The sequence below is a fragment of the Sitophilus oryzae genome, unplaced genomic scaffold (genome assembly GCF_002938485.1).
Source record: "Sitophilus oryzae breed Bouriz unplaced genomic scaffold, Soryzae_2.0 scaffold_1870_pilon_pilon, whole genome shotgun sequence".
NCBI lineage: Eukaryota > Metazoa > Arthropoda > Insecta > Coleoptera > Curculionidae > Sitophilus > Sitophilus oryzae.
This window is the reverse complement of record NW_022146580.1, coordinates 1,173,665-1,198,694: the sequence shown is the minus strand read 5'-3', so window position 1 is coordinate 1,198,694 and position 25,030 is coordinate 1,173,665. Positions and strand designations below refer to the sequence as shown.

At 32.6% G+C, this 25,030-nt stretch overlaps 1 protein-coding gene across 1 annotated transcript in view; it reads left to right on the top strand.

Annotated features, from left to right (window-relative positions):
• The first annotated feature begins 3,963 nt into the window (after positions 1-3,963).
• The window catches only part of LOC115883357 (CAD protein-like), a 50,714-nt gene continuing 29,647 nt past the window's right edge, over positions 3,964-25,030 (top strand). The window contains 8 exon segments of the mRNA XM_030901722.1: positions 3,964-4,147; positions 11,286-11,424; positions 14,726-14,855; positions 15,763-15,906; positions 15,966-16,261; positions 16,422-19,548; positions 19,551-19,574; positions 19,704-19,797. Coding sequence (XP_030757582.1) covers positions 4,057-4,147; positions 11,286-11,424; positions 14,726-14,855; positions 15,763-15,906; positions 15,966-16,261; positions 16,422-19,548; positions 19,551-19,574; positions 19,704-19,797 — 4,045 coding nt within the window. The 5' untranslated portion in view covers positions 3,964-4,056.

Genomic DNA, 25,030 nt, shown 5'->3' with positions numbered 1-25,030 from the left:
CGTGGCTACGTATTGCTGATAATAAGATGTAAATATTTGAAAAGTTTCCAATCAGATCGTGAATTTTGAAATATTTTAGTGTTTGTTTTGGACAACTGAAGTTTTCGGCATTATCTGGTGGTATTAGAGCAATTAGAGCTAATATCTCGTCCTGAAGCTCTAGGCCATTAATATCATGTTTGTCTCCGTCCGTTAAATAGAGATGAAGATCCATACAATGCTTTGTTATTTCCTCTCGTTGATATTCCTGAGAACTGTGAAGTCGTATAAAAACGAAAAATAGACCTAGTGAGCTTTTAACAACCTTTCCTGGAGAGCCTCATGGGTTGTATCCAGGACAACAAAGGAAAAATCGATTTTAAACTTTTCCTGTGGATCTAAAATTGGCTCATTCACTTATTCATACAAAAACTGTTTAGTTTTTTTTCTGGGACGAGCTCTAATGTCATTAGTAAAAACTGCTTCAATTTCCAGCTCTTCTGCCAGCTTTGCAGTATCCACTAATATTTCTCTAAAATGGTCGTCAGTCCTTATTTTGACAAAATAGTCGTCGATAGCTTTTAGAGCTTTTGTGAACTCAATGATGTCGAGTTTCTCATTTTGAAGCAGTTTACTAGTTGCATTTATACTGTTGGAAATTTCGTACCGAAAATGACCATTTTTCCAAAATGTAGGACTGACGCATGACGTACCGAATTTGGTCAAGATGTACCGAATTCAGTACAATTGTACTGAAATGGCCGCCCTCAAATTTGACCGCCTGGAGCAACTGCTCCTCTGCTCCACCCCTCAGGACGGCCCTGCATATACTAACCTACCCACCTCGTTTTTTTTTTTTATCTGAAAATAATAAAGTTATAGGGTGAGTAATTTTTAGACGCACCCGGTATTTTTATTATAAATCGTTGACTTTCTATTAAATGACATTATATGATGTCAAACTTCGCCACTACCAATTAATGAAAAAAAAAAAACATTTAATATAAAACATCTTAAAAAAAGGATTTTGGAAAAATGCAGGAAATTTAATGGGAAGTGGTAATTAAGTGTATCGTGTAGTGTGATTACTTGTTCAAATCTGTAAACAAACTGATAGTAGAAACAAAAATTTACACGCTTTCAATAAACAATAACAAATAAGTTTTTCCAACATGAAATCTTTTGAAAATCAATTTAATTGATAATTTAGTGATAAAAATTAAAACAAAAATTCACCATACCTTTGCTAATTTTTAGCGGCAGCATTAAACATTATCAGCATAAATAAAATTATAACAGCATAATTACCAGTTTTTAAAAAAAGAATTATAAAACACTGAGGAAAGGAAAATATAATATTTCTTGATAATATTTAACCCTGCTTATCTTTAATATGCGTTTGAGCCCAGGAGGGTCCTAGGGCTTTTGTTTTTTTTAAAATGAAAAATAATTTTAAAAAACACATTTTTTAAAATTACATAAAACGTTTACATGAATTTCTCTATCAATAAATTTCACAGACTTGGTTATCAAACTGTGTTCCCGTAGATTACTTAAATACCTACAAGTTTTCTAAAAAAATAAAAATTAACACAATTTTTGAACACAACAAAATAATATTAACTAAACAAAACTAGAAAACGTCGTTTTTACTGCATCACAAGCAAATAAAAATTAACACGTAGCCAACAGTCATAATTCAGGATTTCTCTGAGGGGTGCCCAGCAGCACCCGGGGGGCCCGGCATTCCCGCGCACCCCTGTATTTACGCCAATGATTATTGTATTTGTGCCTCATTGGAGTATGACCTCCCCTGAAATTTCCCACCATTCATTTACCCTTAAAGCCATAAACGACCCTTCAGCAATTATAACTTTTATTATTATCACTCGGTAAGGAATTTCTATCGTAAAATAATTGAGCTTCGATTTGGTCAGGTCCGTGTCTATTCAGACAATAGTACTCTCCAGACTATATTGTCCTTTTTACCGAAGTATTGTCGCCTACTGTTAAACAGTAATTTTAAGAATATTAAGTTGTAAGGTACGCCGCGCCGCTGGCTATTTGCAGGTTTAGAAATTATTTAGCTGACTGAGAATCTGCCAAAAAGTCACAACCTAACCTAGCCGGTCCCACACGATGTGTCAAACACGTTCCAACGATGGACACATGAACATTTGCTGCATCGTGTAGGAGACACACTTGTGAATTGCCATATTCCAACGTAACCAACGTTGGATGCATCAACCTGGCAATTCACAAGTGTGTCTCCCACACGATGTGGCAAATGTCCCTGTATCCAACGTTGTAAGGTGTTTGACACATCGTGTGGGACCGGCTTATACCAAATGATTGGCCAACGTTGGTTCCAACTACTACTCTAATCTCAGTCTTTTTTGTTTCATTGCACGGTCATTTTACTTTTAATTCCTTTTAACATAGTGTACCTAATTGTTAAAGTTTTTACTAAAGTGTGTGTCAATCAATATTTGAGCAGAACCGGTGCACTATGGTTTCTAGAACCTAATTTTTTGGCCAAAATACATATTTTAGACTCACTGTATATGGACTTTTTTTGTAAGTGGAATGCAAGCAGATATACAAATGAAGAAGACAAAAATATATACATGTGATATTTTTGTTTAGTTTTCATTTTTATTCCTTATCAGCATTTATATTCAGACTTTCTAGTGAAGTATTTGTGCCTATTCAGTTTTTGTTTATTTTCGGTTTGGTTTGATTAAGTGATATAGTTCAGTGGGATATAAAAACGGATTACTGTTATTTTTATACTTTATGGTATGTATTTTTAAGAAATCACTAACAATTGCACATAGGAATCAGCGTCCATTATTTTTAATTAATTAAAATAATGAGTTTAAGACAGAACATAAATACAAAGTTAAAAGTTTAGTTTGACTTATAAAAAATTAATAAGTAATAAGTTAATAAGTAAAATTTGAAACAATCCTTTCTGAACATATGAAAGAAAAAATTGGCTGCTACTAGCTGCAACTTTTTTTAAAAGAATTTTTTTTCAGCTATATATCGATTGAAAAAAATAGATCTTTTGGAAAAATGGCTACAAGGGGCCGATAAAGTTGAGAAAAACGGGTATGTTTCAAATTTTGTAAGACAGAAATTTCAGAATAATGAACAAGAACTATCAGGCACAATGGAAAAAAAGATAAATCGCCTTTGTATAAATTTTGAAAGAAGATGGCAGGCGGCTTTGCGGCTTAAAAATTTACTTTTAAAACAAAATGAAGACTGGTTAAAGGAGGATTTTATCCTTGAGTTAAATGAACCCCTTTTATCCACATCATCTGCCGGCCGCGCACGATTACTTTTTTCGGAGCAATCTTCCAGAACCCAGAGAAGAACGGCCTCAAAAGTTTCCGAGGAACATAAGTAGGATTGGGCTTTACTTGTGCAGGCTGCAGAATACACTACTTGTGCAGGCTGCTTTGTAAATTTAGTTATCCTGCCGATGTACTTAACCTACTTCGTGTGCCTGACTTTATCGAAAAGAAGATAAATGAAGAACAATTTGAAGAGAAGCATGGAAAAGAAGAGCAATGCTAGGAGGGAGATCAAGGAGAAGAAGAAATGCAAAAGAAGAAGAGCAAGAAGATATTTCTAAAAAAAAGATTGTTTTTGGACAGCAGTAATTCGATTACTTGATCAACTTTCTTTTTAGGAACTAGATACAGAAGATGCTTCATAGGTAAAAGTTAATCATACGTTGAATGAGAAGATTAAAAATAACTTCATATTATTAGCTTTTTATTATTTTATTAAAAACACAAATTTACAGTCAATATTCTCCATTAAATGTAAGTTGTTTAATATTGCCCAAAAAAGTAGCTTCTAGAAACCATAGTGCGGTGGTGCATAACTCTTGACTAGTGCTCTTGATTCGGAAAAACGCGCTGGCAACGCTGCCGATAACCAATCAACAAGCCGATGTTGTCCCAAGTTCTATGGCGGAACCACCAGTACTGCCTGGTCGATCGTGGTGATCGTATCTAGTACTGCCGCACGATATCGCGTGGCCCAAAGTTGATACGCGGCATCATGGAACAACCGGCCTATTTAGTTCTGGAAAATGGCAGTATTTTCACTGGGAAATCTTTTGGAGCGGTACTGCCCACGGATGGTGAAGTCGGTAAGTATGTCTTGGAGCGAAAAAACACGTGTAGACCAGCTTTAAAGTGGTAGAGATAATTTTGAGGTTATTTATTTATTTATCTATACAGTATGTCCCGGATTTTTTACAAGAGGGAAACTTTTTATTGTTGAGTTTTTGGAAAAAATGCATTCTTTACAAAAGTTTTTTTGTTTGGTTTAAAATAGTTAATCCCGTTTATACTTTTAGAAATTTCCTACCGTTTTAGAGAAAAAATAAAAATACATGAAAATATAGTCCTAAAATTCAAAACGCTTTTTTATGGTAATAGTTAAATAAAATTAATAATAGCCATCTATTAAAGAATGAAAATCTAAAAATGATATTGCCTTATAAACGTGTTTTGAATTTTGGGACTTTGGAAAAAAAAATCAACTTTATATTTTCATATACAGGGTGCGTCTTAAATAAGTAGCCAATATTTTAAGGACAGGTAGATCTCGATAAAAGGAATAAATTTTCTTTTTAACATCTTTCAAATAAATCCAAAATAACCGAATTATTTTATTTTGAAAATAGAAAAAATGATTTTTTGCTAAAATTTTGAGAACCACTGGATCTTTTCTGGATTTTCTTTCTTGTAAATTTCATCTACTACCTATGTTGCCATATTATCAACAAATGATGTTTTTTAACTAAAAAATAATCCAAATTTTCAATTTTTTTTACCGAAAATAACTTAATCGTGTTTCTGGGGTCGAAATATACGACCCCTAAAAATATTTGCACTTATTTAAAACTCGCCCTGTATATATTTTTATTTTTCTCTGAAACGGTATGGAAATTTGGAAAAGTATAAAACAGTGTTAACCATTATAAAACAAGCAAATTTTTTTATAAACAATGCAGTTTTCTCAAAATGATAATAATAAAAATTGTTTTTTCTAGTAAAGACAATCTGGGGACGAAAAAACTGGAGAAAGAAAATAATAAAAGGATTTAATTATTCATGCATATACACAGTGTTCTCAAAAATTTCCGAATTCGTTTTTGCCTTGTTTTTGTAACAGGACATGAGGTCAATGGCACCGCACATTTTAAAACTATTTTTATAGATATACTGGGGGATTCAAATGTATTTTTACATTACTTTTTTGAAATTGAATAGTACTGTATATTTTTTTCTTCTAGCGTATTTACCGTTATATTCTCATTCAAAAATATCATATTAAATGTACAGGGTGTGTAAATATTACGTCCCCATGGAACTATTACGTATTTTACGAATCGAAATAAGTTAAATGAAAACAGTTTACTTACTTGCCCTTATTTAATAGACACCTTGTATAATATCGCCCCTTTGTTCAAAAAATTCACAATGTTAAAAATGTTAACACAGCTTCTAACTTCTATTTCTGTCTGTTTCTTATTTAAAAATCTTAGTTGTTGTTTCACGGAATGTCATCACAAATGTCAATAGTCTTAATTTTAGTTCTTTTATAATTAGTTTAAAATAAATAGAATTGCAGAAATGAAAATGTTATTTTTAGATCTAAGTCGTGAACGCGACAAAATCGACAAATTGACGATACTGTACAAATATGTAAAGTGTGTATTTCGCTGGTGAAAGATTTGTTATTATTAAATAATATTTATTTTTCAAACGTCACAAAAGTATTAATTTTTGCGACGTGATTGGCAATATAAATAAGTCATTTTAACGCATAAAAGTAAAGCACTTTTACGCCTATAGTCTGTTCAACGAGAAGATCCTTGACAGTGATAGATGTGTCTGTCATTTTAATTTCAAAGTACTTTATTTTATTTTACAAAGAAATAAGTTGGTACAACTGGAACGCATAGCAGGAAATATTTAAAATTTGATTGACAAGATGACAAGTGATTACTTCAAAATATTGTGAAAAAAACTGTATAAAACTGAAAAAATGTAATCGAGTTATTTTATTTAATAAAAACGGTATGTGTTGATACAAAACAAACAAGAACAAGACACTACATACCAAAAAAATATAAAAAAGAACTATTATTTACTTTCAAGCTTTATGAAACTACCCCCATTTATGATTATATTTATCAATATAACTTATGTACAAATACAAATTTGTAATATTCCACAGGAATAAATAAAACAACATAGGTAAATAAAACAAACTATTTTATTAATAATAACACCTACCAAATTTTATACCTTAAAGGTTGATTAAAAGGTTAATTAACTTTAATCTTAATTTTTTTAAACCAGTACCTTTTGACATTATTGTTCTGCAGTACTAAAATCCATTATTTACCTATCGTGTGATGTCGATATTTTACAGCTACTCCAGTTTTTAGTATGTGTTTTGTTTGATCCTTCTACCATATACGAGATGCACTTATCTACGACGAAATGGTATAAACTTTATCGATGGCAACTTCATTGGTGTATAAGACTTTTTGCCTGGGCAGCGAATATTAACCATAAACTGTGCTCTGGGTCTACAGTTAATTTTCACTCGATTTTTCCTCCACTTGACTTCAAAAGACACAAAACATACGTAATAACACGAATCAAAATGCATCATCTTCCAAAAGGCAGGGTATTTAACAAAAGTTGACACAAAATTATAACCTATAATTTGGCAAGAATTTGACAAGCGTCAAAAATGACAACAATCTAAAGGCGAGTTCATACGCATCGGCGTCCGTTTGTCGTTTATCGTTCCATCAAACCAATAAAATTGAAATACGATCTGTCATTTTTTAAATAAACCAATAAAACTGGTTAAACACAACAAGACACGACGCATGACGGATCTATATTTAAACCCATCCATAGATAACTTAAAAATTATTAGAACCTTTTTTTAGTAAAATAAATAGATTGGTATTGGATGTCATCTGCTTTTCTTCTGTCATCGTCTGTCGAAATCTTACCTGAGAAAAAAAACAGAGTATAAGCACAAAAGGACAAAAACATATTTATTATTAAACTGACATAAAGTATCAGATTCGATATACAGGGTTCGAAAAACATGTGCCATCTCTCATGGGGAGTTAATAAAAAAAATTAATAAAATTACGTTTATCTCATCAAGGAGGCCGAAATCGACAAAATATCAAGAGACAACTTTTAATCGGCATTAAACTGCTTACACTATTTCGCTGACAAGAGAAAAAAAGGCCAGTGGCGTACATGCTTTTTTAGAAAAATAGTCCCTGGTGAATATGTCAACATTTTTTTAGCTTTAAAATATGTCGTATTTATAGTAACTTTTATTCTCAAAATTTCATTCGAAACGCTAAAAGTTCTTGGAAGAAAATTATAATAAATCGAAAAAATATTAAGACTTTAACACCCTGTAGCTACGAAATAAAGCAGAATCGGACCTATGTTGATATGAAAAATAAATCTTATTTTTACGTAAGAAATCTCCACACGAGAGATGGCAGATGTTTTTTGAAACACCCTGTATAATTACTTACAAGGTATCACTTAAAGTCTTTTTATATTATTTGCAAAGTTTGAAATTATTTTAAAATTTATTTGTCGCGTTTCAAAAAAGATGGAACTAACCTAAACTGTTAAGTATAATTTAACAGATATAATCTACAGGGTGCCACAAAAATTCAACACACAATTAAAAAAAAAGGAGGTAATGCAACTTAAAGACTAGAGAAAATTATTTTTTTTTGTATAACGTTTTTCGATTTGCTACTTTGATATAAAGTTATTTGATTATACAGAATGAACCAAAAAAATTTTAGTACGTACTTTTGTTATATTAATAAGCAATTTATGCCAGAATTTTTTTTTTGTTTCAAAATTCGTCAGAGGAATAAAAAAAATAGTAAAATAAAAATACACCTTGTATATCGAAATATAATAAATTAAAAAAACAGTCAAAAGGTAATAAATTATAAAATACAGAAATCTGTACATCTACAAATTCACAAAATCACAGAAAGAACACCTTTTCAGCAATTTTATATCAGCAGGAAAATTCATTCATTCAAGATAAATCTCCTATAATACATGAATACATATCTAAAAAAAAGCAAATAATATAGAGATAATAATTTAAATACGGTAAAACAAATAAACATTCTGTTTTACTATGAATATGTTTAATAAATAATTTTGTACAGCTTGGATTACCAATTCTTGTCAATAAAATTGCTGTTATATTTTTTTTTGGAAAATATACCGTACTATATGATCAAAAAACTTTATGATTAAGCAGACTTTGATATTGACAGTTTAACCATTCTAATGACATTTCTTGTATGAATTGTATATTTACTATACAGGGTGAGTCTTAAACAAGTGTAAATATTTTCAGGGATGTAGATCTCGATAAAAGAAACATAATATTCTCTCTTTACCGTTTTTCAAATAAGTCTAAAGTAACCGAGTTCTTTTACTTTGAAAATTTTCAAAAAAATGATTTTCTTGTTAAAATTTTGGGTCCCACTGGATCTTTTCTGCGTTTTCTTTCTTGTAAATTTAATCTACTACCTATATTGCCATATTATCTAGATATTATTATATTTTTAGCCGACCATACCAACAGGTATAGTAGGCTATTAAGATCGGCAAAAAAAGTTTTTTAATTTCACTCAAAATGAGTTTGTTGGGTCATAAATGACCTAAATACAAAATATTTTCATGGTGTCTGTCTGTCTGTCTGTCTGTCTGTCTGTCTGTCTGTCTGTCTGTCTGTCTGTCTGTCTGTCTGTCTGTCTGTCTGTCTGTCTGTCTGTCTGTCTGTCTGTCTGTCGGTCGGTCGGTCGGTCGGTCGGTCGGTCGGTCGGTCGGTCGGTCGGTCGGTCGGTCGGTCTGTCTGTCTGTCTGTCTGTCTGTCCGTCTGTCTGTCTGTCTGTCGGTCGGTCGGTCGTCGGTCGGTCGGTCGGTCGGGTCTGTCGAGTCTGTCTGTCTGTCCGTCTGTCCGTCTGTCCGTCTGTCTGTCCGTCTGTCTGTCCGTCTGTAACAAGATAACTAAAAAACCGCTTTTAAAAACCGCCAAACCGAGAATCTGGCCATTAGTTTTTGGTGGGTGTGGGGGGTTGGTAAGGGGGTATAGGAGGGGGTTAAAAATTTAAAAAAAATCGTAACTCCGAAATTACAGTAGCTAGCGAAACGCGGTTTTCAATTTAAGATTAGGAATAATATTTGCAACAAAATTTGTAATAACATCAAAATCAGTCAAAGTCGCAGTTTTTGAGATTAAAAAAAATTGGAAAAATTCCTTTACTTTGAAACTAAAAGAACTGCCTACCAACTTTTTATTAACATATTTTAGTATGGGGTGCTATACGTGCCTCCCGGCGCCAATTTTTTAACTAAACATTAAAAAAAATAAATTACTTGTTAAAAACTACTTGTTAAAAAATTCCAAATTTTCAATTTTTTTTCGCGAAAAAAAACTTCATAGAGTTTTTGGAGTCGAAATATACTATCCTTAAAATATTTGCACTTATTTAAGACTCACCCTGTATAGTACTAAACAAGAAAAACCTGTCGTTTTCATTATTTAGGTATAAATCTCAATTTCAAAAAAATCTTAATTTTAAACTAAATAAACAGAAGTATGTAATACAAAATATGTATGCCTGTATATTGATAAAAATAATTCTTATTATTTTCAGTATCTATAGCTCGAATTAGTGAGAATCAGTGACCAGGAAATCAGCATTTATTTATAAAAGAGCCCATTAAGTAAATTGTACACTAGTTTAAATAACAATTTAAGTTTAATAAGCACCGGTGTTATAAGTTTTTGTGTAATAGAAATGATTACAAAGCTCTATGAAGAAAATACATCCATTGTTTTATGTTGTGATTGTATTATGTTATAAAGACATATTGTATTAAATTAACTATTAATAAGTAATTCAATAATTAGTTATCAATAATTATTATTACTACTTTATATTATTTATTAACTTTAGGGGAGAGTGGGGCAAGTGCGGCACCTTAACGTTCAATGATGTACTATTTTTTTTATTTTAAGAAATAGAAAAACGTTTATTACATAAATACTAACTTTAACTGTTTAAGTAGTAATCTACCTTAAAAAAATAAACAAAAATTAAATATTTGGTTAAATTTCAGATTTACAAAAAAAAATGTCAAATGACTCACTTGCCCCAAGGTATGGGGTAAGTGAGTCACCCACACACTTAGCTAAGTTTTTGGACATGATTGACAAATTGACATTTTCCGGATTGGAGTTCTTTTGAAGAATGACCTCAACAGACGCTTTTTTTGAATTAATGGATTTTTCTTGAAGAATATTATCGGCCGCGTCGCTTTCTTGATTGATTTTTTTTGAAGAATATTTTCAGCCGCTTCGAAGTTGCTCTATTCTATTTCCATTATTCGCAATTTTATGTCCATTTGTGCAGTGAACACGGGTTTAAATCTGCCTAAGTTTCTAACTTTATTGAGCTCTTGACGAGTTAATCGTGACTGTATGGTTGTTCTCGGAATATTGAAGACAACACTTGCTCTTTTTAATGACATTTCCTAATTATGAACAGCTTCTAAAGCACGGTGCAGAGCATCCTCTGACTATGACCCTCTTTGTGTCTTGCGCACGTAGTTCCGAACCATCTTCAACCTGCGAAAAAGAACGAATTATTTATTTATAATTTAAACTATTGTGGGGCAAGTGAGTCATGAAAAATACTCCCTTGCCCCAAGGCGACATTAACAATTCAAATATTTCTTTAAAAAAAGAGGTACATTTGACAACGTTGTACATATCAGGCGTTATTACAGAGATAATGGGTTATGTTATGAGCATAAAGAAATGCCCAAATATTGCCCTTAATTTATGAAAAAAATCTAGGTAATTCGCCTTAAATATTATATCACATGATGTGAAATACGAAAAATATTTATATTTACCTTAATTTTAGTAATTTTCAGCTAGATTTTCAATAACACTATGCACTTGTTGATAGGTACGTAAACTTTACTGATTGTTGTCGGCTATGATGCCAAATGTATGAATTATTTCGAAAGACGCACTTGCCCCCTGTGCCGCACTTGCCCCACTCTCCCCTACTTAAATAAATTAAGTCAAGTTCTTCGTTCTTCTAACTTTACTCTATAATTGACTCACCCAGTATATATTTAAAAAAGATAGATGGATTTAAATGTGTATTTTTGTAGTGTTCCAGACTGGTATGGTAGGTTATCCAGAATCTCTGACGGATCCAAGTTATCGTGCTCAGATTTTGGTACTGACTTACCCGATTATAGGAAACTATGGAGTACCCGGGGAACAACAGGACGAACATGGATTACCATAGTAAGGATAATAGTCTAATTATAAAAAAATACACTTTTTTATTGTTTTTATATTATAATTCTGATTGGCACAAAAATGGATACTCTGAAATATTCATGTATTATAAAGTTCAATATATGTATTTTGTTCTAGTGGGTTGGTTTTGATGATTTTTTAAGCAATTTGTAACTAAATGATTTGATTTTTCAACTTCTTTTCAAACTAAAAAGTCCCCATCTCTCTGTTATACGAGGGAAAACAAAATGTTGTTATTTTGGCGAAAGTTTGAAACATCCTTAGAATAGTTTAACAAAGCAAAGGATTTAAAAACCACTTCATCATCAAGAGGCCATCTTTTATCGATAGTTCGTTGTTTAGTTTATCTCCATAGCTTTATTTTTATTGGATATATTCGCTTTTGAACAAGACAGTGACGATTTACAGTAATGTTAGCATGTAAAACAAGCCTTTGCTTTAGATCCTATTATTGGTTGTTAGTGGAGTGCTTTAAGCCCTTATGAGATACAAACCTCGGAATTCATTTACTGTGAACGAATTTTTATAACTCAGACCCAGGAAGATCTGTGATTTTTCTTGATCATAAGCCCTCAGAAACTTCTTCGAGTGTCTTAGACCATTGCAAGATTTCCATTCCAGGTTGCAGATGGAATCTTCCAAGTTCGTTGAGTTCCGCCTTGAGTTAAATAAACACCACTTGGAAAATGCATACATACAAGATGGCTCCGTTTTTCCGAAAGAGCTCTGTATCAGGATTCCTATTTGAGATTTTCACTCCAAACCTTTTACAAATATATGTTTAATGGTAGTTCATATTTCAAAAATATATTTTATAGATATACAGGGTGAGTCAAATATATATCAATTATTTATTGAGTTTAGTGAATTTTGCTATAAAATTTTGGTTCCAAAAATACCTTAATACCATAGAGTATACTAAGTGGTTTTTGAATTATGACCACGGCCATGAGGACGTCCATCTGGACGTCCGGGAACCTTCGTATGAGACGAAACTTATAATCGAGACGATCGACTTATTGTAAGTTTATCGCTAAGAAACCGCCGTTTGTCAGCTTTTCAAATTGATAATGAATTGCACTTAAGAACCGTACATATTAACTAACGGACTACAAGAAGATAAACCAAAAAACAAACCATCGAGAAAGGATGTATCTAGATGATAAAATAATTTTTAAATTTCTTGCTATTTTAACGTATGTTACAGGGTGTTTCAAACTTTCATCAAAAATATCAACATTTTGTTTTCCCTCTTATAATTAACAGATGGGGAGTTTCATTTTTAATTTAGAAAAAGATACTAAGAAGTCAAATAATTTGGCAACACACTGCTTAAAAAATCATCAAAATCGGCCCATTAAAATAAAATATATTAACCTTTAAAATACATCAAAGTTTTAAGATGCCCATTTTTCGTGCCGGTGAATGTATTTCAAAAACTATACATTTTAGTCATATAATTTTCTACCTTTATTTTTTACTAGAATCCAAAAATGATCCATTACAAAAAACATAACTTTGATGTGTAACTTTTTTTGGGGACACCCTGTAGAACTCTACATAATTTTAGAAAATACTTTAAATTGACTTACATAAGCTCAGAAAATTTCACTTCAATACAAACTTTTGTTCTCCTCGCCACCCTGTATAATTCGATTTCAATCAAAATTTCAATGATTAGAATATAAGCAGAATAGGTGCATAATATGCATTAGATTTATTTATTTCAATAAATTTACTTAGAAAAAGAATTAAAAAAATCAAAATATTAAGAAAGAAATAATTAAGAATTTACTAAAATTACTAAAATAAAAAATTAAAAGCAACGAAAAAAAATATGTAAACATTTTAGTATTTTATCTATAAAATGCAATACAGAAGGTTTCACATTAATCCATTCACAGTAATTGAATTCCGAGGTAAACGTCTCTGGGCACTCCACTATATAGGGACTTACTCAGGCAGGGATGGTTTCAAGTTGTATACAATCAACTTCTGGGTACCCTGTATAATTTTCTAAAAAAAAATCTCTGGGACAAAAACCTCAAACACAAAAGAATATATTTTATAATAGTCTTTTCTACCTGTATATGGCACCAAAACCCCAAAAATATCTTTAAGGTACGTACATTCTTTATACAAAGCACATTCAAAACTTTCCCATTTCTATTCAGAAAAATTTATGGCGAAATCTGGGGAGAGTTACTTGAAGAACCCTGTATAAATAATGCATTTTCAAATATATTATTATTTTTATTATAGATGAATTGCTGTAATTAATTGTTAATTGGTATGATTATGATAATATCTTGAGGTTATCATTATTATCAAATTAAAGTGTGAACTAGGAGCTCACCATGCCATGGGTGAATTTTTAATATTAAAAAAAAAGAAATAATAGTTTATATTATGAAAATTGACTAACTCATTGATAGTATTTACTATTTTTATCTCTTTTTATATGTAGGTTTCGCCATAACACTGATAAAGATATAATAACAACGACTATCACGGAATAAAAATCAATGTTATCAAGTGGTACCGATTGCTTGGGAGAGATTACTGAATTTAAGGCGATAATTTATGCAAATTTATGGGAATATTGTCACTGAAATTGAAAAAAATCGTTTAAAATTAATATATTTACTTGATTGTTCTGAAGCCACACGTTTCGGGGTTTACAGAATCCAATATCTTGGTGGTGCTTTACTTTTAGTCTTGCCTTACTGCTTACTGCCATTACTCGCTGACGAGTATTTGACTCTCACCAGAAGATAGTTACGGAAGGCGTTTTCTTTCATGAGCTTTTCTGTGACCGAAAAGCCCGATACGTGATGATATCTCTCTTCCGCATTCCGGACATTCATTCCGTGAATTGTTCGTTCTATTGTGCTTTCTCCCACTGATTCTGTATGCTTATCCCTTCATGGAAAATAACCTTGTAACTTTTGAGTTGTCCACCCGGTTTCCTCTTACCACAGTTTAAAGAATATTCTACGAGCTCACCGTAAGGAAGAGATTTCGGTGGACGGTTTTCTTGCATCCTGCATACGTAACCAGCCCATCTTAAGCGGGATTTAGTAACCATGACTTCAGCGCTCTCGCAGCTAGCTTTTCCAACGACCGATATACTTTTACACAAAATAGAACACAATAAACAAAGAGTTTGTTGACATTTATCTTTCAAATGTTCGGTCAAAACAAATCACCGGTTCAACATTATCGTTATTTTAAATCTGTCACGTAATTCTAGACTGTATTTAAATTATAATGTTTAATGTTTCAGTTTTTTTGAGTCGCACCGTATATGGGCGGGTGCTCTTATTGTCGGAGAGTATTGCGACAAACCGAGCCATTGGCGTAATGTGAAAACTCTATCAAAATGGATGGTGGAACAAAAAGTGCCTGGAATTCAGGTAAGGAGGCTTAGATAAAATCAGTTTATCTACATAATATTTCAATAAATAAACATGAATTAATAAATAAACATATTTATATACTTCTTCATACTAAAAATAAGCAGTTCGTCTTATTTTCATTTGAATTTCCCTAATAATTTTTATCTTTATGTATAGAATGTTCAGCCATTGTTCAACGTGACGTCATAATATATCGTCGACCTCTCTCAGTCACTTACCAACTAGACGAAAGAGATCGGTGAGGTCATTACAGCATTTCGTATATTTCTGCATATTCTTTTTACTAACTGTCATTGTCGTTTGATTTGGGGCTATAATTTTATTGACGGACATCGATCAATGTCAAAATTAAAATTTTATTGTTGCTGTTAATTTTGTTTAACAAATATTATAACAAAATTCTATATTTTTATATTGCAAAAATGTCTCAAAGATTTAACTAAAATGAACAAGAGCTCATTGCTAAGCTGGTAAATTATTTTTCTCGAGAAAGAGACGCTGGTAGAACACTCTTGCCCGTGGACGCCGTATATGAAGTAAGTTCAATGCAAATGAGTAATATTCCTGTGTGAAATACCAATTGACAGCGTGTTTAAATAATATAGCGAGTTGTTGATGCTTTAGAAATAGAAATTTCAACAGTCCAAAGGATTGGAACTAAATAATCGTAACTGATGAAGGGTTCAAGAAAAAATGAATAAATTCCGAAAAAACCGGTACTTGCTCAATCAATAATATAGGAACGTACTTAAAATTCTTTAAACAATATGAACTCATCTCAGACACAGTCTAAAACACATATTTGACAAATAATGATGACGTAGCGCTGAAAGATTGCTGAACAGTTTTTTATATTTTTTGTTGTCCCTGTATATTACTAACTAATATATTAATATTATTTTAGGGGATCGATACAAGAGATTTGACCAAGGTCATCAGAGAAAAAGGTACCATGCTGGGCAAGATCGTTTACAGCTTACCAATACCAGACTCATTAAGCATTCCCGACCCAAATTTAAGAAATCTCGTAGAAGAAGTATCTGTAAAGGTATAGAATTTTCAAAACTATTTAAGTATAAAAAATGATTTTTTTTCTATGTTTTTTAGAAAGTAGTTACATACAATAAAGGTGGTTCCCCTAGAATATGTGCTGTCGATTGTGGTCTAAAGTACAACCAAATTCGGTGCTTTTTGAAGAGAGGAGCTAGAGTAGATTTGGTACCGTGGAACCACAAACTGAACGTAGATGAGTTCGATGGGTTGTTCTTGAGTAATGGACCAGGAAACCCAGAAATGTGTGCAATTACTATCGAATATAAGAAGTGTCTTAGTTCCAAGGAAAAGCCAGTTTTTGGTATCTGTTTGGGCCATCAGCTGTTATCTATGGCTATTGGGTGCTAAAAGTTTCAAAATGACAGAAAGATTTTTGCTTTACTAATCTTCAAAATATTAAAATATTCTTGTTAGTCTTGGTCTTGTTGCAGAGCTCTTGTAAATCGATGCACTTTTTATATATTAACAACATTTTGGATAACAATTTATTAATTTTTCTCTATTTTTTAGATACGGTAATCGTGGCCATAACCAACCATGTCTCCACCACGGAACCTCCCGTTGCTACATGACCTCCCAAAACCACGGTTTTGCCATTGATCCAGACACCATTCCGGACCACTGGGAACCACTATTTACCAACGCGAACGACCTAACTAATGAAGGCATAGTTCACAGCAATTTGCCCTACTTCAGTGTCCAATTCCATCCAGAACACACAGCAGGTCCCTCTGAATCTGGAATTACCTCGCTGACGTCTTCCTACTGGACTCAGTCAAAGGGGTCTCCAATTTCAAGAGAAACGTCAAGATATTTGACAGACAAACTGAAATTCGTCAGCGATGTGCCTGTTGAAACTGACATTCCTAACAAGATCCTTATAATAGGATCTGGTGGATTATCCATAGGACAAGCTGGGGAGTTTGATTATTCGGGATCACAAGCAATTAAAGCTTTGAAGGAGGAGAATATTCAGAGTGTTTTAATCAACCCAAACATTGCCACAGTACAAACCTCAAAAGGTCTAGCAGACAAAGTATACTTCCTCCCATTATTTCCGGAATATGTTGAGCAAGTAATCAGATCAGAGCGACCAGGAGGTGTATTGTTGACTTTCGGAGGACAAACCGGTCTAAACTGTGGAGTAGAACTCCAGAAAATGGGAGTTTTTGATAAATATAACTGCAAAATACTCGGAACACCTATCCAAGCCATCATAGACACAGAGGATCGTAAGGTTTTCGCTGAACGAATTGCAGAAATAGGTGAAAAAGTCGCACCCAGTCTTGCTGTTGGTTCAGTTGAAGAAGCTTTGAAGGCAGCTGATCAGTTAGGGTATCCAGTTATGGCCAGAGCAGCGTTTTCTCTAGGTGGACTTGGCTCAGGATTTGCTAATAATAAGGACGAATTAAAGGCATTAGCTGCCCAGGCACTGGCTCATTCAAATCAACTAATTATCGATAAATCACTAAAAGGCTGGAAAGAAGTTGAATACGAGGTTGTCAGAGATGCTTTTGATAATTGCATAACTGTGTGTAACATGGAAAACGTAGATCCCTTGGGAATACACACAGGGGAATCTATTGTAGTAGCTCCTAGTCAAACTCTCTCAAATCGAGAGTATAACATGCTAAGAACCACAGCCATCAACGTAATAAGATACTTTGGAGTAATAGGTGAATGTAACATTCAGTACGCTTTGAGTCCATACTCCGAAGAATACTTTATAATCGAGGTAAACGCTAGATTATCGCGAAGTTCAGCTCTAGCCAGTAAAGCTACTGGTTACCCCTTGGCTTACGTAGCAGCTAAGCTAGCTCTAAGCATACCTCTTCCAGAAATCAAAAACTCAGTCACTGGAGTGACCACGGCTTGTTTTGAACCCAGTCTTGATTATTGCGTGGTGAAGATTCCTCGTTGGGACCTTCACAAGTTTGCTAGAGTGAGTACTAAAATCGGAAGCTCGATGAAGAGCGTTGGGGAGGTTATGGCAATTGGAAGGAAGTTCGAAGAAGCTTTCCAGAAAGCTTTGCGGATGGTTGACGAGAATTTCCCAGGTTTTGACCCATTCAGCAGTGAAGTAAACGATGCTGAACTCATTGAACCCACCGATAAAAGAATGTTTGTTATAGCTGCGGCTTTGAGGGAAGGTTACAGTGTCTCAAAGCTCCACGAGCTCACAAAAATCGATACGTGGTTCCTACAAAAAATGAAAAACATTATCGACTATTTTACGATGCTCGAAACCGTAGATCAAACTAGTTTGACAAGCGACATGTTGCTGAAAGCCAAACAACTGGGATTTTCTGACAAACAGGTTGCCGTAGCCGTGAAAAGTACCGAACTAGCAATCAGAATGAAGCGTGATGAGTACGCCATCAAGCCTTTTGTTAAACAAATTGACACAGTTGCTGCAGAATGGCCTGCTACGACTAACTATCTCTATTTAACTTACAATGCTACAAATAACGATTTGGACTTCAGTGAAGAACACATTATGGTTATAGGTTCGGGAGTGTATCGCATAGGAAGCTCTGTAGAATTCGACTGGTGTGCTGTGGGATGTTTGAGAGAACTTAGACGTCTTGGAAAGAAAACAATCATGGTAAATTATAACCCCGAAACGGTTAGTACAGACTATGATATGTCTGACAGACTGTATTTTGAAGAAATCTCCTTTGAAGTCGTCATGGACATCTACGATTTAGAAAACCCCGAAGGAATAATACTGTCTATGGGAGGTCAACTTCCTAACAATATTGCCATGGATCTTCATAGACAACAAGCCCGGATTTTGGGTACTTCCCCAGACTGTATTGACGGAGCAGAGAATAGATTTAAGTTCTCCAGAATGCTGGATCGGATCGGTATAATGCAACCCCGTTGGAAAGAACTGACCAACTTGGAGTCTGCTGTCCAGTTTTGTCAAGAAGTCGGATATCCTTGCCTTGTTAGACCTTCATACGTCCTTAGTGGTGCAGCAATGAACGTAGCTCACTCTGATCAAGACCTGAAAACCTATTTAAACGCAGCTAGTGATGTCAGTAAAGAACACCCAGTTGTCATATCAAAGTTTATCCTCGAATCTAAGGAAATAGACGTTGATGCTGTAGCTTGTGACGGTATCATCCTCTGCGTTGCTGTTTCCGAGCACGTTGAAAACGCCGGGGTACATTCAGGAGACGCTACTTTGGTCACTCCACCTCAAGATATCAACGAGGAAACGTTAGCTAAGATAATGTACATCTGCAAGTCCATTGCAGCGTCCTTGGAGGTCACAGGTCCCTTCAACATGCAACTGATAGCCAAAGACAACGATCTGAAAGTTATAGAATGCAACGTCAGAGTCTCTAGGTCTTTTCCTTTTGTTTCAAAAACTTTGAACTACGATTTCGTCGCTATGGCAACTAGGGTTATTGTTGGAGAAGCTGTAGAGCCTGTAGACGTGCTGGGAGGTTGTGGAAAGGTTGGAGTAAAGGTACCTCAGTTTTCTTTTTCAAGATTGGCAGGTGCCGATTTTATGTTGGGTGTGGAGATGGCTTCTACAGGTGAGGTGGCGTGTTTTGGTGATAATCGGTACGAGGCGTACTTGAAGGCTTTGATGAGTACGGGAGTTACTATGCAGAAAGAGATGATTTTTTGTTGTCAATAGGCAGTTTTAAGGTAAGGAAATAATTAATGTTAATAAAAAAAACTAAAACTTTGGTATGAAGACTGTATTTGTGTTATTCTTATTTTGCTGGCTGTTTTACTTAAAGCCACTTATGATATATAAAATTATGTTTGTTTCAGCATAAAACGGAACTACTGCCGAGTATGAAAATTCTGAAAAGTCTGGGATATAAACTATACGCCAGTTTGGGTACTGCTGACTTCTACAATGAGCGCAGTTGTCGGAAGGTAAGCTTGATTTGGCATTATAAAATAAGCATTGTTAAATGATACTGTTCTTTGTAAAATGTATGTTAAGTTATCAACTATTACCCACGTAGCTCCTTTAATTTTCTCCTGTGATTTCTTAATTCTACAGTACAAATCACGAGGTTTTTGCTTGTTTTGACATATGTCATTTGTGGGATAATATAATTTAGACATTAGACATAAACATGATCTGTGGTGGACAATGAATTAGAGTCTGTAATAAAGAATATTTTGATTTTTAAGATCTGAGATTAATGTTTTGTTTATTTTAGATTTTTATCTAACTTTTTCTGCTATTCTACTGCTGTTTAGTGATAAATCATTTTTAGCACTACTTAATTCAACAACTTATTAGCTAATATAGTAGCAGTATTTTTTTCCATATTTACTTGTTTACTGAAAATAAAATAATAATTTAGCACGAAATAGGAAACCTGTTCTCTACAGTTATAGGAGAAAGGTGCAGAAAAACTATTCTGTTCTTTAATTTCTATACAATACAATACGAAAAAATCTATATAAAAAAAAAAAAAAAAATTTTCTCAGAATTTGACGTATCTTGTCAAGTCCTATCGTCGTTTTATCATAATTTGTCAAATATAATATACTCTAAGATGAATTCAAATTATTTTTTTGTGAAAAAATGTTTTTTTTTTTTTTTTTTTATTTTTAAGTTTCATCTTTCTAGATTGGACTTCCGGATTTTTGTTCTGATAATTTTTTTAACAAAGGCAAACAAAAAAATTCTAAAAAAAAATATAAAAATATATATATATAATATAAAATGTTTATAAAACATTAAAAATGAATGAAAATATCTATTTTAATATATTTTTTACAAATATATTAATATGGACAAAATATGAAGGGTGTGTGCTATAAAATTAAGTAAATTTTACATAATATTTTGAAATTACTATCAGATATTTTTTTTTCAATAAAATTAATATTTATTTATATTCTACATATAAGTTGACAAGTATTTGATTTGTGAATCTTGGAAATACATTATAATTATTTTAATATAATATATTCTATTTATCCGTCTCTCATGTTATCTCTTACATTCACTACCAAGTGAAAGATATACATCTCAGAAATACCTAATCATGTCCAATATACCGTCTTATTGATTGATCAACGTAAAGATTCAAAATAATTTTGAAACCTTTGTTTAAAATAGACAGAAAAAACATACATTTCAAACAAATTTGTATAAAAAATGATAAATACTTATTTTGATTTTTATCAATAAATTTAGATTAATACTTCATAGGTATAACAAAAAAAATCAGACAGTAGCAAATAATATTTATTTCTTAACATTTAATTGAATATAAATAATTATATAATATTATCTTAAACTATTATATACAAATAAATTAGTATATATCTATATAAAAATGTTATAAAATTATTATATAAAATTTCTTTGTAATGTAATAATTAAATGGTAATGTAAAACCATTACAATTATTGTCACTGTCATGTATGACAATGACAGTCTAAAATGTCTATATTGGTCTTAATAGTAGATTATTTTCTTTTATCTATGCTATATTGGTGTATATATTTATTGTCATATAACAATTATCACTTATTTTTTTATTACTTATTTCTTTTGCAATTTACAATATAATAAAACTATCATCAAATATTGGATCTTTATAACAGCATGTCATTTTTGTTTACAAAACATTACAGTTTACCCAACTTTAATAGTAATCAAATTTTGATCAGCTAACTTAACTAATATAATAATTTTTGAACAGCATTAGATGAGCTCCGTAGTACAATTAAAAGTATTAAAAATAAATTCTCATCTGGGACTGATGGGCTTACTCTCAAAATGTTCTCTGAACTTCCGGAATGCACATTAATCTATCTTACTACTTTAGTGTAGGCATTTCAAAAGGAGTTTTTCCAAACTGCCTTAAGACAGCAATAATTATACCTCTGCATAAAGGAGGAGATAAAGATCAAGCTTCGAACTATCTTAATTTGCTCTCCCTGCCCACACATTTATCTACAAGATCATTGAAAAGATTGGTCAAAAAAAGGCTTCTATCTTTTCTCCCTTAAATATAAAGTACTTTCTACCATCAATTTTGGATTTCTAAGTAACAGTTGCACAAATGATGCTACGTTCGACCTTTTTAATAATGTATACTCTAGCCTGAATAACCATCACTCTACAGCTACAATTTTCTGTGATTTCTCCAAGGCTTTCGGCATGTGCAAATCATAATATCTTAATTAACAAATTACCGGAAAACTATGGATTCAGGGGAGTGCCGCTCAAATGGCTTTAGTCGTATCTTGGCAACAGAGGCAGCTTGTGATTAGTCCTCATAATATTTCTTAGCAAAGCCATACGAATGTAATTGTCCCTCAGGGTTCAGTACTTGGCCCTATTTTATTTCTGGTGAAAAATATAAAAGTACTATACAACCTTTTGTACTTAATAACACCACTATTGACGTCGTGGACTCTGTGAGATTCTTAAGACTTGTTGTGGACAACTCTTTAAAATGGGACTTGCACATCGAAGCCTTATCAAAGAAACTAAGCTCTGCCTGTTTTGCGCTGAGATCAGTGTCTAAGGAACTTAACTCATCAACCTCTAGAATGGTCTATTATGCCCTTTTGAGTCGCATCTTCGTTATGCCCTTCCATCCTGGGGTACTTGCTGCGCGACAAAATTTGATCGTATTTTTCAAACTTCAAAGAGCAGTTCGATACTTAATGGGACTAAACAGTAGAACTCACTCACCAGAATTTCTTTAAAAGAATTTCAAAATGCTGACTCTTCCTTCCTTATTCATTTTTGAATCCGTTTGCTTAATCCACAAGCACATATATATCTGCTATTCCCGAAAGACCATCTCACAACTATCCACTTAGGAATGCAGACCACGATCTTTATCTGCCAACCCGAGCTCAGAACTGGATTGAGGGCTCAATACTCTACAATGCCAAGAAAATGTACAATCATTTGCTTTCGAATATCAAGTCACTTTCATTCTTTCCCGCATTTCGCAAAGCTCTGGAATCATACTTACTGGAGAGCTCGAGAGAGCGGTATACTTATATGCGGTAAACGATTCTTTTGTTGATGTTTAATCATGAACTTGTTTAATTTAATTTTAATGTTGAATCGACTCACACACTGTTTAAAGGTCTAGTATTTGTATTTTTATAACTCTTGATTTATGTTATTATAACATGATTTTATCCATTTACAGTTTTCCCTTTTGTAAAATTTTCTAGATACGCCTGTGTTCTGTAATGTCCATATATGTTTTATTTGTAATTTATGACGTAAATTTTGAATTGATTGTATTGTGACATTTTTGTATTATTTGTATATTTGTTTTTGTGCTTTTTTTGTTTTGCTTTGTCGATGAAGCTGTTTTGGCTTTTTGTACAATAAAGCGTTGTTTTTTTTTCTTTTTTTTTAATTCAAATTTTTTTTTATAAAATAAGATTCCCATTTTGGTGTAAACTTAAACTTGCAAATAGTTAAAGATACATATTTGTTTAGATAATCTACATGGGAATCACACTACTTGGGTGCAATTAGTTAATATTTACAGCCGATTGTGTTAAATTTACTTTTAAATTTTACACTGCATTGTTTCATTGTTATTTATTATTATCTTTGGAGTTATTTAAAAAAAATGATATTTTTGAACATTTCTGAACAGTTCATTTGGCTGTTCTACAGTTCATTTTGGCCGAAGGACATATAAATTATCGTATAAGTGCATAAATCATAATAGTATATATTGTTTGTTTTCTTTAGACCCATCATGTACAAGCAAAATGTAAAAAAACTGTTTGTTTTATTTTCACAGATTTTTCACAAAAATACACTGTTTCACAAGAATGTCACAAGCAAAATGATAATAATTTTAACCCATTTTAAAGAAACAGTGAATTATAAAAAAATGGAATCACTAGCCATAAATTTAGAATTTTTTCTTAAAATATTTGAGAAGATATCACCTTATTTCATTTATTTCTTCCATACTTTTACTATTATAACTAAAAGCTCTAGAATAACTTTTACTTAAAGATATTAAGTTTGTATTTCTTTCCTTTATCTGTTGTTGAATATCCATATAAATATCAGCATTGTCTTCACAGTGAACTTCACATTTCACACATTCACTCCCACTTTCACGTATCATTTCTTTACTTTCTTCGAATTTTACCCCGCATTCTTCTATACCAGTTATACACTGCTCTTCTAATTTCCTTAGTTCCTCAAAAGTTTGATCTACTTCTTCTCTAAAGAGTTCATTTTCCTCTTTCAGTATCGTTGCCAAATAATATGCTTGTTTCACGTAGAATAGGGTTTGCTTTTTGGTGCTGATCTTCCAGCTAGTCTTGGCAATTTCCATAAAATTTTTGATGAAAAACTTCAATAGGGCTATTTTCTTTTGTCTGTGTAAGGATTTTTCACATTCCCACTGAAAATTAGTTGATTTGGAATTAGAATCAGAGTACTACAATTTTTTGAATTAAAATCGTTATTGAGTTGAAGCAATATCGAAATCATTTAGCGATTTCGCAACTTATCTTTATAATAAAAAGTCAAACAAATACATTTGAAACTTAACAATACTTAAAAATGAGATAGAAATACATAAAATTTCACTTACATCGTCTTTGATACTGTCTATTGAAGATCTTCTAACTTCCATCACACTGTAACTAGATTTAGATTTCCTAATCTTCTTCTCACTCTTTTCATTCTTCTCCTCCATAATATGCTTCTTCCTCATATGCTTCACATATATCAACTGCTTCTCCGCATCATCAAACATAGGTTTCTTTTGAACTGAGTCTTGAGAACCCAACGACTTCCCATCACTAAGAACACCCAATATGTTTAAGTTCTCCCAATCACGCCGGTACAAAATTTTCAGTAAGTCTTCATAGTTCAAAGGAGAATAATAATTTTCGTTGGTATATCGAATATTTCGGAGTGCTCTCAACATCATCATCAAAGGCGATTGAAGAATATTATGGAACACTTCGTTAGCTACCTCTAGATGTTTTCTGGAAGCATTCTTAAACAAGTTCTTCCTTCTGATGAAGTAGTCGTTCAGTTTCCTGTTCTGTAAAGCCAAGGAGAATTTCTTACAGATATTTCGTAATTTTGTTCCCAAACGATGATCAGGCCATCCATC